Here is a 17204-nt window from a genome sequence, read left to right as displayed (position 1 = left end):
TCTAGAAGGTTCATTAATATAGTCCCTTATCCTTATTTGTTTTTCTTGCTCCTTAGGTGCAACTGTACGGTCTAACAATTTCTGAGATGAGACTACATTAATTATACTAGTTAATCTGCCTCCTACTTTAGACAAATAAAGTCAGTTTCAACTAGCCCATGATAACATATAATTAGTCAATTGAGGCACTTCAAAGCCAGAGAGTACTTGCAGCTGGATGTGGAAGATAATATAATGATTTGTAGCTGCACTGAACCTTTCATCTGAGAATTTAAATAGCTTCGCACGTCATTTCCCTGGTCCACAGCACCCTTCTGAAGTAGAGACAGAGTATTGCTCAGGGTAATACAAGATGGCCATGGATGAATTAGGGATGGACATCTAAATACTTAACTGTCAGTCGTCTACATTTAGTAAATCATCACATTTTTCTAATAAGTAAAATCAGTAGAGTCCAAAGGGAGTTTACAGGACACCTAAGAATTATACAATAAAAATTCTAAAACTAATATAAATCTACAATGTTTAGCAGACTGGCTACTTACAAAAGTGTGAAAATGTTTTCAAACATATAAACCCATCTGGTTCTTGAGCTATCTGCAATACAAGACCCAACAGCCAGGAAAGCTAACAGCAAATGTGCAAACATATCCAAATAAATTTTCTTTTCCTCCAAATTCTATAATATCACTCAATATAAACAAAGAAATGAGAGACTCAGGAGTTTAGCTCATTTTAAACAAAGATATCTTGATGTTTTTATGCCTGGACTAAAATAATACTCTTATTCTTTTCTATATCCCTAAAGAGAAAACACAAACCTTGATCTTGGTGTCATTTTTGTTGGTGTTGGCAGACCTTCTGAAATTTTATATGGACTCTTCAAAGGTGATATGTAGATATTCCCCCCAGGAAGCCGTAAGGGGGAACTAGAAAATTTGTAAGGGCTTCGAGGAATGTGAGGTATTGGTGACAAGGTAGGGGGCTAGGGCAAAACAAAGAAGCAGATTATTTCATGTGTCAGTGGCATTCACTGCTTTATAATGACATAATCCCAATCAAAGGAAACTCTCATCATACCCTGGTGGAAGCATACTGCAAAATATTTGTTTTCAGCCTCTGCATGAAGACCGAGTTGTAGAATACTATAATGGAGTCATACTCTTCTTCTCTTATTAAAACACGTTTGAATGTCTGAGGAACAACAACAGAGACACAGGTTAAATGAATATGGGACTTCCTCTCTTTACGTTTAATTTCACAATATTTTGTAATTTTATTTATCCAGTAAAAAGCATCTATTATGTAGGGGAAAAAAATCTGAAAAAGCCTCCTTAGACTTAGTTTGTAGGTGCTCTAAAAGAAGCAAAGTATCACAAAAATGATCCAGAAAAGCAGCTAGGAGGCAGAGCAAAAAGGAGCAAAAGCGCATGGGGCCCATGTAATGGCACAGAGAATTAAGCATTTGTTGCAATAGAGGCATCCCATATCAAAGCAGCAGTTTGAGTCCCAGTTGCTCTGCTTCCAATCTAGCTCCCTGCTAATGCACCCGTGAAAGCAACAGAGGTCAGCTCAAGCACCGGAGTGCCTGCGGTGTGAGGGATGCGGACGGAGTTCCAGGCTCCCTGCTTCAGCCTGAGCCAGCCCTGCCTGTTGTGGCCATTCAGGGAGTAAAGCAGCGGATTAAGAATCTCTTTTCTCTCTGTGTTTGCCCTTCTCTCTGTCATTTAGCCTTTCCAATACATTTTTTTTTTAAATCTTCAAAAAGAAAACATTGCAACTATATTCTCTGGCTTGTATTTTCTTGCTCTTGGGTGCAAAGATTCAAGAAATATGTATTATCCCATTGCAAGAAGCAGACACTCAGCAAAACTGTTATAATTTTTGAATAATTAGATTTTATTAAAATCTTAGAGAAAAGCACAGGGATTTTACAGTATGTATGTATAAAAAAGGAATGGATTCAGAAAAAAAAGTTCATAGGCCAATGTTGTGGCATAGCAAATACAACTGTTGCCTGCAACACAGGTAATCCCTCTGTGTCTGTCAGTCTGTCTTTTTCTCTGGTTCTCTGATTCTCCAATAAAGCTAGGGGGAAAAGAACAACTATGAATTTGCAAAATGTTACAACTTGCGCTAACTTTCCAAAACACTTTAGAAACAAATAGTCAATAAACCACAATAAATCCTGATTTACGTACTTACTTAATAAGGTCTGAATATGTGATCTGATTAATAATGAAAATTATTTGCATCATGGATATGGAACTTATCTTACCATAAAATTTGCCATGAAAGGTTACTCACCTCCTGAACAGCATGAGGAAGATCTTTGTATGCTGTCACAATGATTTTGAATTTTAGATCTATATTCTTCACTTTGCATATACCGTACATGGAACACATCATGATCTAATAAATGAGTGACATAAAAACAGTCAATATTTATTACACAGTTTTTTTTCTAAAAATTACTGTGACTTAATTTAACTTTAAGAAAGGGTAATTTAATTTCCTACAAGCTTATTTTGTTCTATTCCAAGCCCAATCTGAAAGTCTATGACTTGTTTAACCTAAATTATGTTTAAAAACCAAAATACAAATAGATAATTCTCAATTATCCAGGACTAACTACCTGACTTGTAAATTACCCTTACTTTGGCTTCTTAAATGTTTCTGAGAACCAGCACTTCCTCCATGTACGAGAATGATTAAACCATGATATAAACAATATGAAACGCAGCCGATGATAACAGCAGTCAGAGGGGCGCAGTGACTGCAGAAGGGCAGCTCCATGCTGATAGTGCTGTTTCTTGATGTGGATGCTCTTGACACATGTGGGTTCACCTGCTGAATTTTATTTACGATGTACATGCATCCTTTTGATACATGGATTATTTTGTATGCATACAGCATTTCAATAAAAAATTGAAATATGCCCTGTGACTTTAAAGCATCAAACTATGTCTTAATTTTTATTGCCTAATTTATGTATCATCACTTCTGCAACATCTGAGTTTACATCTCTTGCCAAATATATCTACTCAGTATCCTTTACTCAGCATCCCGCCTGCTTAAATCTACTATTTCTCCCATTTAGACTGTCATTCAGAATCCACTTTGCTAATTTACATTTTCTTCTACTTTAATGTTTTACCTGAGGTACTTCTCTCTCTCATACAAAAATCCTGATTTCAGAGATTTCTCTCTAGAAATCCTTGACATGACAAGGTTTCTACATTATGGAAAACAGTAGAAAGATAAAGCAACAAGGACCTATTTTAAAAGTCCCAAGTATTAGAATTTATGCATCCAAATCAGCTCTTGTAAAATCTACATGTTAGGGTGACTCGTTGGCCAGCAGTTACAACTCACATTCCACACTGGAAGATCTGAGATTGTGTCCTGGCTCTGGTATGATCCCAACTCCCTGCTAATACACACCCTGGGATATGGGTAGGTAATGGCTCCAGTGATTGTATCTCTGCCACCCACATAAGAAACCTAAGTTAAATTCCTGATTCTTGCTTCAGTCTGGCTCAGCTGGGTTGCTGTGAGCATTTAGGGAGCGAACAAACAATGGAAGGAAGGTCTCTCTGTCTCTTATTTTTTTTTAATTAGTTCTTTTTAAAATTTTCTCCAAGTAAATAGTTTTAAAAATAAAATGTACAAATTTCAAACTACACTTTAATGGAACAAAATCATCTCCTGCCCAAAACATCATTCTTGCTGGGAACATTACTAACAACTCTACAGAAATAAAATGATGAAAAAACATTATCTAAAACAACCATACACCAACAAAACAGGTAACTGAGATGAAATGCAAATGTTTCTGGAATATCACAAACTACCAAGGTCAGCTCAAGAAGAAATAGAAAATCTGAGCTTGAATTGGTGATCAAAAACTACTCACAAACAAAATCCCAGGACCAAGGGTTTTACTAATAAATTCTACTAGATAAGACCTAATTAAGATATTATAAGAAAACTATATCTCTCATGATTATAGCTGCCAAAATCTTCAACAAAATAACAAGTTGAATCCAGAGAAACGGGTTAGGCACTGTGACCAAGTATGAGTCACTGAATAAACAGTTTCAGATAAATTCCTAAATTTTATCCTTTTTCTTTACTAAAATGAATTTTGATGTATTAAAATAAAATTTAGCTTATTGTGACATAGAAAAAGCCCAAGAGATACACAATATTTAGTGATTTTCTGTAAATGACATCTTTTATGCTCTTAAATAAGCTATTGAAATATTCTCTTGAGCTTTGATTTGTAAGAATTATAACCAATATAAATGGGAACCATCAAGTGAATACTAATTTTTGTGCTAATTCCACAAAATTAGTGATTTTCTGTAAATGACATCTTTTATGCTCTTAAATAAGCTATTGAAATATTCTCTTGAGCTTTGATTTGTAAGAATTATAACCAATATAAATGGGAACCATCAAGTGAATACTAATTTTGTGCTAATTCCACAAAATGGATCTAAGTTCTCATTTCTAGGCTTAAGAAATCAGTACAGAGCTAACAAGAACAGAGAGAAAGAAAGGAGAAGTGTTTGACTTTCTTACCTGGTCCAAATGCCTATCCCTCATGAGTTCATACTCATTTTGCAGAGTGTGTTGGAAAAGGGTCCAGATGATGTGCTCCAGTTCCGGGTGTTCTGACAGGAGGCGTGCACATAGGGTATTGAGTCGGAGATAGGCCAGTCGGTACACTGGGGGAGAAGAGGAGTGCTTCAGGGTTGCAGTTCATTTTCAACTACAAGCATATATTTCTTCTATGCATGAACTGTTTATTATCTCTTATATGCAGGGATTACAACTTTCTGCATCAAAACACCTTTTGATTTTTCACAAACTTTACGAAGTACCTTGGTTTAATGTTGCTAGACAGCATTTAATAGTAACCTCACCTCCGCCACTATCATTCTTATGAATACAAGATTGATAGTAGTATTAGTACAGTGTTAAGTACATACATGGGAGAACACTGAATTAACTATTACATCATGAAGCGAAGGCAAAAGGAAGAGGTGAAAGGAAAAGGAGGAAAAGCAAGCTTCAGTTCCACTGATGATCACTCCTCACAGCTGCCGGAAGTTCACACTGTCAATATTCAAGAGGAATACTGGTTTTTAAGAAAGATTTATTTATTTTATTATTCCAAAGAGTTCGAGTGTATGTGTTAAGAGAGATCTTTCATCTAATGGTTCACTCCCCAAATGAGTACAATGGCTGGAGCTGGTCTGGTCTGAAACCATAAGCCAGGAACTTCCTCTGGACCTTCCACATGGGTGCAGAGGTCCAGTACTTTAGGCCATCTTTCTCTGCTTTTCCCAGGCAGGGAAAAAGCAGATAGAAGTGCAGCATCCAGGACTCAAACTGGTGCCCATATGGAATGCTGACACTATAGTTGGTGGTTTCACCTGCTACACCACAGCATCCAACCCCAGTTATTTTTAAAAATAATAGAGTTGTCAATGTCTATTAATTTTTCCAGTCCTAAAAAACCAAAATCATGCATTTTTCAGTGAAATGCCAATGGACATATTCTAGAAAATGATAGAATTGAGGACTGCCTAAGTGTGACATTACTGTGAAATGAATTTATTTAGAAACTTCATAAAAATATACTATAAAAATAAATTTTATAGAAATACACTATAAAAATAAATTTTACTGAATTTCCTTCCCTCTACTTTAAAGAACCTTGCTTCAAAATGTGCCTTTCAATGATGTGTATAATATAATTAGAGTTTTCAAATATTATCAATTACCCCAGTGGTTCTCAACTTCAGCATATATCAAACTTGACTGGACAGTTGTTAAAATGAGAATTTGGGGGCCCTATCCTGGGGTTTCTGATTATGTAGGCATGAAGTGGAACCACACACCTTTTCAAGTTCCCCAGGTGACGTGGCTACTACTGGTTAGGGACTATCCTTTGATATAACCACTGTTCTCATGATACTTCTGTATTGCTCAGTGTATCTGTGACTCAAATCAAATCAGGAAAAAGACTTTCACAGAGGAAACTGGTCTTTCACTCTCCTTCAAATATCTTCCAGCAGGTGTACCTTTGTACAAATGCACACACATATCCAAATCAATCTCCTGCCCCGCCACACTGACACACAGAGGATGCTACACAATCTGATTACTTGTCTTCTTAATTTTTCTGAAAATATCTAGGATGTGTGTCTACATTAGACCCAGAACATTGCGTAATCTCAACTCTACACATGCAATGGAATAGCATAAGCAGTGTCGCGGCAAATGTTTCCAAACATTAATTTGAAGCTCTAACAACAGATGCGACAACAATAACATCTGACACTTTCTGATGCTTTACTATGTAGTAGGCAATGAGGGAAGCACTTCAAATGCACAAATTCATTTAATTATTTCAAGAATCCAATGAAGTAAATTATTACTATAAGGTACTGGTTATTATCTTTCCATTTTACAGGTGGAGAAACTGAGGCCTAGAGATATTGAGTTACTTGCCAAGGTCACACTTAGCGAGTAAAACAGCCAGGATTTGAACCCAGTCATTCTGGCTTCAGAGTTCATGCTCTTGAAAGTAATCCTCTACTAACCTTTTTTGTAAAAGAGTGAAAGGGAGGTAGATTTTAATGGCTTCTGGGTCTGGAAAGCTGAGGTTGCTTGTGGCTCTACATTTGCGGTAGAGTTTACACGCGTGGTTGAACTTTTTTTCTTTGGGGATCTCATAGGAGAAAGATACCTAGATGTATTCAAAGAAAATATTTTCATTTGAAGTTCACTGAAAGTCACACACACACGCACACACACACACCCTCCCCAAGATCATACACATATATCCAGATACATTTTATCTAATTAACCTGTTATTTTATACTTAATTCATAAGCTGGCTAGTTAAATACAAGCTGAGAATGATAGCCTAATAGAAAAACCACTTATCATAATATTGAATTATTTCAGTAAGAGGCTTTCCCTGGGAATTGCTGCCATATTACAAAAAATAGTTGCATAGAAAGAATGCCTAATTTTAACAGTTATGATTGAGATCATTAAATAATTCCAGCTTATGGAACAATTTGTTGATACCAAATGTGTTTTCACATTTCACTGACTTTCCTCCTGAAATTGTTTTAAATTGACAACTACGGTTCTGGCTAACTGTATCCACTGGTGCATGCATGAGCCAGAGTAAATGCAGGCTGTTGGGCTCTGCCACAGCATCAGATGGCAAATGCTGGGATTGGTGGTAAATCCTGTCAGTTAGACCACAGAACCACCTGTGGGCTGCAACTCCTATTGGTAAGCACTGAGAATCAGGGCTGGGAATAGGGGTGGCACCCACTGGCATGAATGTGGGCTGGATAGTGGGATCAGTTGGACTGAACTAGGCTTCAATGCCCATTGACATTCACGAGAGCTGAATGGGATGTGGGACAGACTGGACCAGTCTGCTGCACATACTGGCAAGCACAGGAGCCAGGGCTGGGGATGGGCCTAGTGGGGAACTTTAGGGGTCACTTCGACTAGGCTGTTCCTCCCACTGCTGTACATGAGGGCCAAGTGTGTGGACGGCAGCACCCATGGTTTATGTAAGAAGCGGGGCTGGAGACAGAACCGACCCAGCAATTGCAACTACCAGTGTGTGTGTTAGCTGAAGTGGGTGATGGACAGAGATGGACTCTGTATTGGCAAGCACACAAGCACACACAAGAGTCAGGTCTGTGATCACTTCAGATGAGGTTTCTTTGGGAATCCTCCCAACTGAACTGCTGGACTCAGAACTCCAACCATGCAGAGAATCACAGGAGCTGTGGTCTGACTATGAAACAAATGTGTCAGAATTGGGCTCCTCAGTGGCTAAGATGGAGAAGTAGACAGCACACCCAGATGCACATGGAGGATATGGTTGTCTATTGGAGTCTGCTGAGGATATCTGGTACCACAGCAGAGGATGGAGGGCAAAAAGAATTGGTCAACTACCCTTTGGCAAGTGTTGACAGCAAATATCTGGGCGAATGGAGACTCTAAGTTTGACTATGTTAGCCAATGGACCTTGGAAGGATTTCCTCATCCTTGAATTGGCGAGATTGACAGCTTGTTAAAACTACCGAAACCACTTGAGCAAAACCCTCAGAGCATGCTCCACATCGGATGGCCATTCCTCATCCCTTTATACTGAGGTAGTTGGTAGGCTGGGTGAGGCTTCTCCCCTTATCTATCCCTTTTCCCCAGATACAGGAAGAAGAAGAAAAAATTGCAACAATGGTTTCACCCACTTTCCCCTAATTCTCAATCCTTCCCACCCTAATCAACTATGTAAACATAAAAAAAAAAAAAAGCTGAACTACGTAGACAATAGCCCAACACAGAGTAAATCCTCAACATTATCACGAGCATTACTCACTAATCAACAGTGTGGGTCCATGTCACATACTATTCCCTACAGCTACCCTATACTTCTCTCCAAATGATCTGATCTGTACTGAAAATGATTCCTGCTTCCCCTGCTGTTAGGCATTTGAGTTCACATCATGTCTAGCTCTTCAAACACTGTCTTCTTTCTCCCTTTTAGTTTCCTTATGGAAATTATTCAATGCATAAGGCCTACCTAAATGGTCATTTCCACCATGAAAATTGGCTATACTATATCAATCTTAGGTGAGTCTGTTACATTTTATACTATATTCTTGATTTTTAAAAATAGAAACAATGCCTTATCCAAAAATGTAATCCTTATAGTTTCTAGACAGTGCCCTAAACACACTAACTGCTCAGAATGTTTGCAGTCTGAATGGACGACACAATAAACCTTCTACTTACATATCTGCTGCGGTGTGATTATTCTGGAGAGGAAGGTTGAGAGGACAAGAAGATTCAAAATGATCAGCTGGCCCTTCTCTGTCTTTCGACTGCTTAATAAGATCAAATAAAGGTGAATCCTGCATGAAAGAAGGTAATAGTAAAACATCATTACTAGAATAGGATTTTCCTGGATCAATATCAGCCACATTCTCTGGCATGGTGAGTACTGTGAACATTAATAAAGTGGTAGGGAACCACAGAATCTCAAATGCTTATGTTAGAAAGAAGTCAGAGCATCAGTGTGGTGGCATAGCAGGTTTCTCCTCTGCCTGTGGCACTGGCTTTCTATATTTCTTCTTCTGCTGCTTTCCCAGTCACATTAGCTGTTAGCTGAATCACACATAGAAAGGAATTCAAACTAGCACCCACGTGGGATGCTGGCACTGTAGGCATCAGCTTTACCTGTTATTCTGGGACACCAGTCCTTCTGTTCTTGATTTTCCAGATCAATATGATTGATACTAAAACCTATCAAAACAATCTTTTAAAAAACAAATTACAGCCCATTTCACTGAAGAATACAGAAAAATCCTAAATAAGGGAAATTAACAACTCAAATTAGTAATGCTTAAAATGAGAAAAAATGAGAACATATCAGGGACAGCATTGTTGTGCAGTACGTTAAGTTGCTACTCGCTAAGGTAGAATCCCACATAAGTCCTGGTTTGAGTCTCAGCAGCTCCACTTCTGGCCCAGCTCCCTCTACTGTGCCTAGGAAAGCAGCAGATGGTGGACCAAGTGTTTGGGCCGCTGTTATTCAGTGGGAGACATGGATGAAGTTCTAAGCTCCTGGCTTTGGCCTGGCTCAGCCCTGGTCACTGTGACTTTTCGAGAAGTAAATCAGTAAATGAAAGATTTCTCTCTTTCTCCTCCTTCTCTTATGTAACTCGACTTTTCAAATTAGTAAAAAATAAATCTTTAAAATGAAAATAAGAACATATCATGACTAAGTTGACTTTATCTAGGTTGTAAGACACACTCAACTTTAGAAAATCCATAATGTACCTCATCACTCTATTAAGTCTAAACTGAAAATTTTCACAGCAAACATTATATACAATGGTGAAACAGTTCAAGCAATTCCCTGAAAAAGCAAATCAGATACAAGTAAAAACATGCTCTGTGTTCAACATTGTATTTGAGGTAGCAAGCAGCTCAATGAGACAATGGAAAGAACTGAAAAGGCAAAGTGTTACGAGAGAAGAACCAACAGAAATTATCACTCATCAATGATCTCACTGTCAATATAGAAAACTCAAAACAGTCTATAAATAAATAATTTGAATAAAAGGTTTATTTTATTAAATTGTTATGGAAAGACAATTATATTTCTACACACCAAGCAAAAACTTACAAATTGTACTTTTTAAAGTATCATAAAAAAGAATAGCAATACAAATCATTTAAAACAGTGCTTCAAAACCAACATTATTCTAGAGATGATTGCCTGCAAGTAGACAACAGATTCCATAAAAAAGAGGGATCATACATGTTTTAATCTTCTAGTTTTTTTATGCTTTTTTATTTATTTAAAATTTTTATTTGAAGGGCAGAGAGAGACACTGCAATAGGCAGGTAGAGACAGACACCGCCCAGGATGCCTGCCTACCACAGCAGAGTGCCTGGGCAATAATTATCATCCCAGTTTCCACTCCAACTTCCTGCTACTGGGCACATGGGAGGCAGCAGATGACATTTCAAGTAGTTTGAATCTGAGAGACCTGAGTCAGGATCCTGGCGTCAGCTTGACTGAGCTTTTGTTGATGTTTGGGGAGTGAACCAGTGGATGGAAAAAATCTTTTCCCCTTTTTTTCCTTTCAAATAATAAATAAATTTAGGGGTAGCTATTGTGGCATGACAGGTTGTCTCTGCCTGGGATGCTTATACGCTATACTGAAGTTATGATTTAGGACCCAGCTACTCTGCTTCGAATCTGACAATACAGCAGATGATGGTTCAAGTACATGCTTCTTCCCACTTATGTGGAAGACGAGAATGGAATTCTGGACTCCTGGGTGTGGACCAGGATAACTCTGGTTAGTAAGGACACTTGGAGAGTAAACCAGAAAATGGAAAAAACAATTCTCTCTCTGCCTTGCAAGTACATGATAATACATAAACATTAAAAAAAAAACAAATTGAATGCACACATTAACTTTTCTCCTAAAACCTCACTAAAATGGGAGTAAGTGAAATTATTTTAAAAGAGATTACTCTTTTTTGTTTTTATAGAGCCACTTTTTTTTATTGGAAAGTCAGAGAGAAGGAGAGACAAGAGAGAAAGATCCTCCATCTGCTGGTTCACTTCCCAAGTGGCCACAACAACCGGGGCTGAGCCAATCAGAAGCCAGGAGCCATGAGCTTCCTCTGGGCCTCCCATGAAGGTGCAGAGTACCCAAAGCCGTGGGCCATCCTCCACCGCTTTCCCAGGCCACAAGTAGGGAGCTGGAAGGGAAGTGGAGCAGACGGGACACAAATCAGCCCCACATGAGATCCCAGGACATGTAAGGCAAGGACCCCAGCCACTAGGCTACCATGCCAAGACTAAAAGACACAAATCTTAAGAACAAAGAGAACTTAAGAGTGGAGTTAACCAAAGAAGGATTGGCTGAAAGAACTCTTTAGAATAAGTTAGGCCTGCAGGTATTCTTCTGCTCTCCTTTTAATTGATTAAAAAAAATTTTAAGGTTTATTTTGAGAATATAAAATGACATCCTCCAGACTGAGACCTTTGACAGACTTGTGAGAGCAGTTCCTACACTCAAAGCTGGAGGATTAGAAGAAGTTTACATAATGAATACCATATATGCCTGACTGCTTCCTGTCTCCTGACCCTAGAACATCTGCAGCCAGGAGCATATCCTCCAGACATGAGATCAGAAGCAGCAAAGCTGAGGAGCATGATGTGTCTCAGAAAAAAAGGCCTATGCATACAAAATGCAGGTTTCTTAAGGAATCATCCCTCCAAATCAGCGTCCAGTTCCCCGTCCCTTCCCGGGTGTTCTGAGCTTCCAACTTCAGTTGTTTACTCAAATACCAGTGGCAATCTAATATCTCAGGCCAGTTTTTAATATGGATGCATCAAAACCAAAAAGCAACCAGGGAGACACAGAGACTATGCAAGAAGAAGAAATTTTAAAATAAAAAATGGGGACTGGAGTTGTTGCACCACAGGCTAAACTTTTGCTTTTGGTATGGGTACCCCATAGCAGAGTTTGAGTTCCTGCTATTCTGCTACCAACATGGCATTTCTGCTAATGTGCTACTTCACATTTACAGAGGAAAAAAGTAAACTCTTATTTTTTTTTCAAAGGTAGTTTTTTCCTCCTGAATGTTCAGAGTTTACATTTTCTTGCCATTGCTAAAATGAATATCGTTTTTTGGAAACAATTTGTTATAAACCCAGAGAGGAGGAGTCTTCAAAAAGTTCATAGAAAATGTGTATTATAAAAAAAATCTGCATGGATTTCAATTTTTTTTTTACCAAAACAAACCTAACTTTTAGTTCTATTTTTTACATGTGTTTAAAGATAGTATCCTTATAAAAATTCATCAGAAGCTGCCTATTTTCATCTTCTCTCCAATAATCATTTTAGCAGAGACCCTGAAACCTGAGAAAAATATGCAATTAAGAGGACTTAAACATGCTACCCTTTAGGCACTAAACTTGCTTTTCACATATAAGTTAAACTATATACTTCAGATTAGTAGTTCTTCCTCCAAGGATTAAGGTGGCATTCTTCTACCAACAGTCTTCATGTTTCACTTCAGAATGAGTTTACCACAGCGATAACGCAGATTTAAGATTTATGACAATGAGTAAATCATGATAATGGTAAGAAGTGTATTGCCATGGAGAGAAGCACAAATTCCTGAGCTATACCACATGGGTTTCAATTGTGGCCACTTATTGGAGAACCTGATCCTGGTCAAGCAGCTTAACCTTAGTAAGACTCACCTTACTTAACTGTGAAGTGGAGATACTGATGGCAATAAAAGTGACATCAATGACAGCACTGAGAATTAAGTGATTTAATACATATTAAACACTGGGAACACTGTTTAGCACAATGTGAGTGCTCTATAAACATGTGATATGGTGGTTGTGACTTATTTATGTCTATAAATGCAAGGACAATGTATGAATGTGTGCCTAGCGAGCCATCTATCCACCTAATATTTGAATATTTCATATCAGGGTTCATGCTAGGAAGTAGGCATACAAAGATAAACAATCCTCGAAAATTGTCACATGCTGATAACCTCAATGGATTATTTCAGAAGCACCTGTTGTCCCCCATCTTACTGAACATCTTTACTTGAAGCTTATATATAAAATAAACTTTTAACCATCCAGTGCCACAAAAATCTCCTGCTTCCGCCCAGATCTTTCTACATCATTAAATCACACACATCCATTTGCCCAGAGCAAGAGCAAAAACAAAAACAAATTAAAAAGGCACCATCTTGAAATATTCTTCCCCTCATGCTCTATCTATATCCAATTCACCACAGTCACAAGTCATGTTGGTTTTTACTTTCAGATTATACATCAAGTCTACGTTTTCATCACCAACAACACTGGTGATTACAATCCAGATCATTACATTCTGTCTACACTTCTGCAAAAGCATATCTCAAACTGGTTTCACACTTATTATTCACTATTCTTCCTGCCTCACTTTCTCTTCAACAGAGCTGAGTCAGTCTTTACCACAACTCCTACACTCAAAGCCCTCCAGGGACTTCCCGTCATCTTTAGGAGAAATCCAAACTCCTTGACGTAGGTTTACATAACAGCTCATGAGGTCTGGTCCCTCACTACTTTGTGACCCGTACTCTTTCCCCACCTCTTTATTTGACACCAGTCACACTGGTCGTCTTTCTAATCCATGAGAAGTGCCATGACCTTCCTCTCTCAGAGTCTTTGCAACTTGCTCTTCTCGTCAGAAATGCTCTTTCTCCAGACCTTCCCTTGACTTAACCCCTTGCATGTTTCCTCAACAGCAGCTCCTGAGCAGAGCCTTCTATGATTATCTTCCCTAAAACAGCCATAATTCCCACTTATTTGCTCCTAATTCTGCTTTATTTTCTTCATAGCACTTATCAGTACCTGAAATTATATAATGTGTTCCTTTCTTTATATTTTTATTAACTGTTTCCCTCACTGGGATACAAGATGTAACGGTATTTCCAGTATTCACAACTGCCTGGCACACAGGAGGGGTTCAATAAACACATGTTGAATAACTATATGCAGTGAGAATGTGCTTAAAATTCTCTGAGGTTAATTCTGCCTTAAAAATGAAAATTTCTTAGTTACATAAACTCTAGATAATTTAAAAAATATTGTAGCTGCTTCTTTTCCCCATCTTTAAACTTCAAATATTAGGATAAACATAAAATATGCAATTTAGCCATAAAGTATAAACATGCAAATAATTTCAGAATTCATATTATTTAAAAGATGTTTTTAAAATAAACTGGAGTACCATAGAACATTTTAGGCAAACCAGAACAAAACTGAAATATTCTTATCTGTGACACTTTATCCACAGAGTATCAAGCATTAGTTAAAGAGGTGAGCAAAGAGACCTTTTATTTGTTGGCAATCTATATATAAGCAAGGAAATAAATATGTGATGATAAAGGCAGAAATATGCTATGAAAGAATAGTGAATATTTTTTAACTGTGGAAAAATTCACACCATAGGAATAATTCATTCTAGAAAGGGAACTAACAGAGTATGAGAATCAGACATTAAAAGAGGAACAGGACATGAAAGTTCGTGAAAGGAAACTGTGATGTCTGAATATAATGAAAGTCAGCAACACATTGCCAAATACTGCAAGAGAGGGTTATGACTGAATGGAGAAGCACAAGAAAGGTGGGTTATGGTCCAAGAGTTAGAGATACACATGCTTGTGGTGTGGATGTGAAGGACGTTAATGCTGATGACCAAGATATGTAAGTTTAAAACAAACATCCTTTGGTTAAATGGTAATAGTTAAGGTCATTTTCCTCAGGTTTCTTAACTAAGACTTTCATAAAGAGAATCAAAAGCACCAGATTACTGTCTATGTGGATCCAAACTTTCAGTAGCACAATAAGATACAGTAACAACCATGATTTTTCTATGGTGTTCATCTTCTTTTTTAAAAAGAATTCACTCATCCAGTTACTTCTTTCAAAGACCAAGTAAAAGAGACAGGGTAAGGAGGCAGGGTGGAAAAAAAGAAGTATTTTCGATCCACTAATTGATTCCTGAAATGGATACAACTACCAGGCTGGGCTTGACTGAAGTCAGGTGCCAGGAACTCCATGCTAGTCTGCCACATGGGTGAAAGGAATCCAAATACTCTGGGCCACTATCCAGTGACTTTTCAGGTACATTGACAGGAAACTGAATCAGACTTACAGGAACTAGGAATCGAACCAGCACTCTGATATATGATGCTAATATCAGAAGTGGCAGCTTGAACCATTGCACTACAACACCAGCTTTTACATCTAACGTTGTCAATCAAGACTAATGAATGATTCAAAGTCATTACCACTTACTACCGCATATTCCTATTTCACTTTCCTCATTACCAAAATTCAAAATTCACGCTTCTCTGACTTTAAAAAAACGGTGCAGGTCTAATGCTTCTCAAGCATCTACAATATGCTAAATATTTTGCATACATTTTCTTGTTTAGCCCTTGTAGTAGGTCTAAAGTAGGAAACAGTACTAACTCCATCTTGTAAATAAAGAACCAGAGGCAAATTAGCTAACAATTTTGTCCCACGTTACATGGCTACTAAGTGGTGAAGCAGGGATTCAAACCCAAGTTTACCTGCTTCCAGAACTTGTGTAATTAGCGACTACACTGGGAAGCAAGGCATGTTCCTTTGTGTATATTTTTTTAAATTTTGTCTTATTTAGAAATTTTTTTTCAGAAATGAAAACTTACTCAGATCAACTTATTGTAACTCACATTCAATAAGAGATATTTAACTTCATGATTAAAAATAAAACTGGGAAGAGTCTACTTGTTTGGGAGTAAGAGAAAGTTCTAAAAATCTGATGGATGACAGTCATTGTTTTGTGAAGTTAGTACTTAAACTCTGTATATTCAAGTATGTACCATTCACACTTGCCTTACACCAAATTTATCCAAACCTTTCTTTGCCTATTTTCAAGTTTATAAACTGTTTTCCGCTCCTACAAATAACTCTACACTGCACAGCTCCACTGATCACTCACACAGTCCCTGGACAGGTTAGGAAGACTATATTACATTAATAGTAGTACCTACCCCATATGGTTGTGGTGAAAATGAAATAAAATAACCTACACAAAGGGTTAAGTACAGTACAGGGTATACAGTAAGAAATTAATTCTGCCCTTTAAGAGTTTACAGTCATTGGTCAGGATGACACTCTTCCGGCTCTACCTTCAGACCAGAGATGGTCTCCCCAAGAAGCCGTTGAACTTATCTGGACAATAAAATGCTGGACTCTATGCTTGGTAAATGCTTGCAATCAAAGAATCTCAACGGAACTTGAACTGCAGCAATGCAGCAAGGTGGAGGAATCCACCATGGGGCGGGAGGCGGGGTTTGTTGCCTGTCAATGGCCTGGAAAAGCAGTGAGGAATGGCTCAAGGCCCTGCATCTATGTGAGAAACCTGAAAGAAATTCCTGGCTCCCAACTTTGAACCAGCCCAGCTCTGGTTGCTGCAACTATTTGGGGAGTAAACCATCAGATGGATGATTTCTCTCTCTGAATCTCTCCCTCTCTTTCTCTGTAATTCTTTCAAGTAAAGTAAAATATTAAAAAAAAAAAAAAAAAAACTAAAACACATAGATTACAAAGCAAAGAAACAGCAAGAGATAATTTCCTGATGGGTTTTCAGCAAGTGACTGACAGGGTCCAGATAGTACTTTTAGAGACTTCTTAAAATAAAACCCTAATGCCTAACATATATCAAACATTCACTAAGTATTTCTGGAATGTTAATATGCTACTTAGCCATCATCTGGGTAACATTAAATACAGCAAAGCACAAACAAGAAAACTGGTAAGATTTGATTTTTAATTAACACCAAATGACAACTTTGACAGCCAGTCTCAAGATCCTCCCAATAATCCCTGACACTGGGTGTTTGCATCCTTGTGTAGACCACTCATAAACTGTACCAGGGCTACTCTACAAATCAATGGCACGTAGCAGAAGTGATGGCACGTCACAGCTGAAATTAGCTTCTGCAAAAATTTAGTTTTAGCTCCTCTCCCTAAGCAGGAAACAGCTGACATACAACCAACAGCCCTA

General features: G+C 37.9%; 1 protein-coding gene across 2 annotated transcripts in view; it reads right to left on the bottom strand.

Moving 5' to 3' along the window:
- The window catches only part of RB1 (RB transcriptional corepressor 1), a 125946-nt gene that overhangs the window by 7424 nt on the left and 101318 nt on the right, over positions 1–17204 (bottom strand). For both annotated transcript variants that reach the window (XM_040991413.1, XM_040991414.1), the window contains 6 exons: positions 8845–8963; positions 6618–6763; positions 4588–4733; positions 2308–2412; positions 1081–1194; positions 822–985 (listed from right to left, as the gene is read on the bottom strand). In XM_040991413.1, the coding sequence (XP_040847347.1) occupies positions 822–985; positions 1081–1194; positions 2308–2412; positions 4588–4733; positions 6618–6763; positions 8845–8963 (794 nt within the window). The remainder of the gene's footprint in view (positions 1–821; positions 986–1080; positions 1195–2307; positions 2413–4587; positions 4734–6617; positions 6764–8844; positions 8964–17204) is intronic.

This window comes from Ochotona curzoniae, unplaced genomic scaffold (genome assembly GCF_017591425.1).
Source record: "Ochotona curzoniae isolate NIBS_2020 unplaced genomic scaffold, NIBS_Ocur_1.0 contig_64, whole genome shotgun sequence".
Lineage (NCBI taxonomy): Eukaryota > Metazoa > Chordata > Mammalia > Lagomorpha > Ochotonidae > Ochotona > Ochotona curzoniae.
This window is presented reverse-complemented; position numbering and strand designations above follow the sequence as displayed.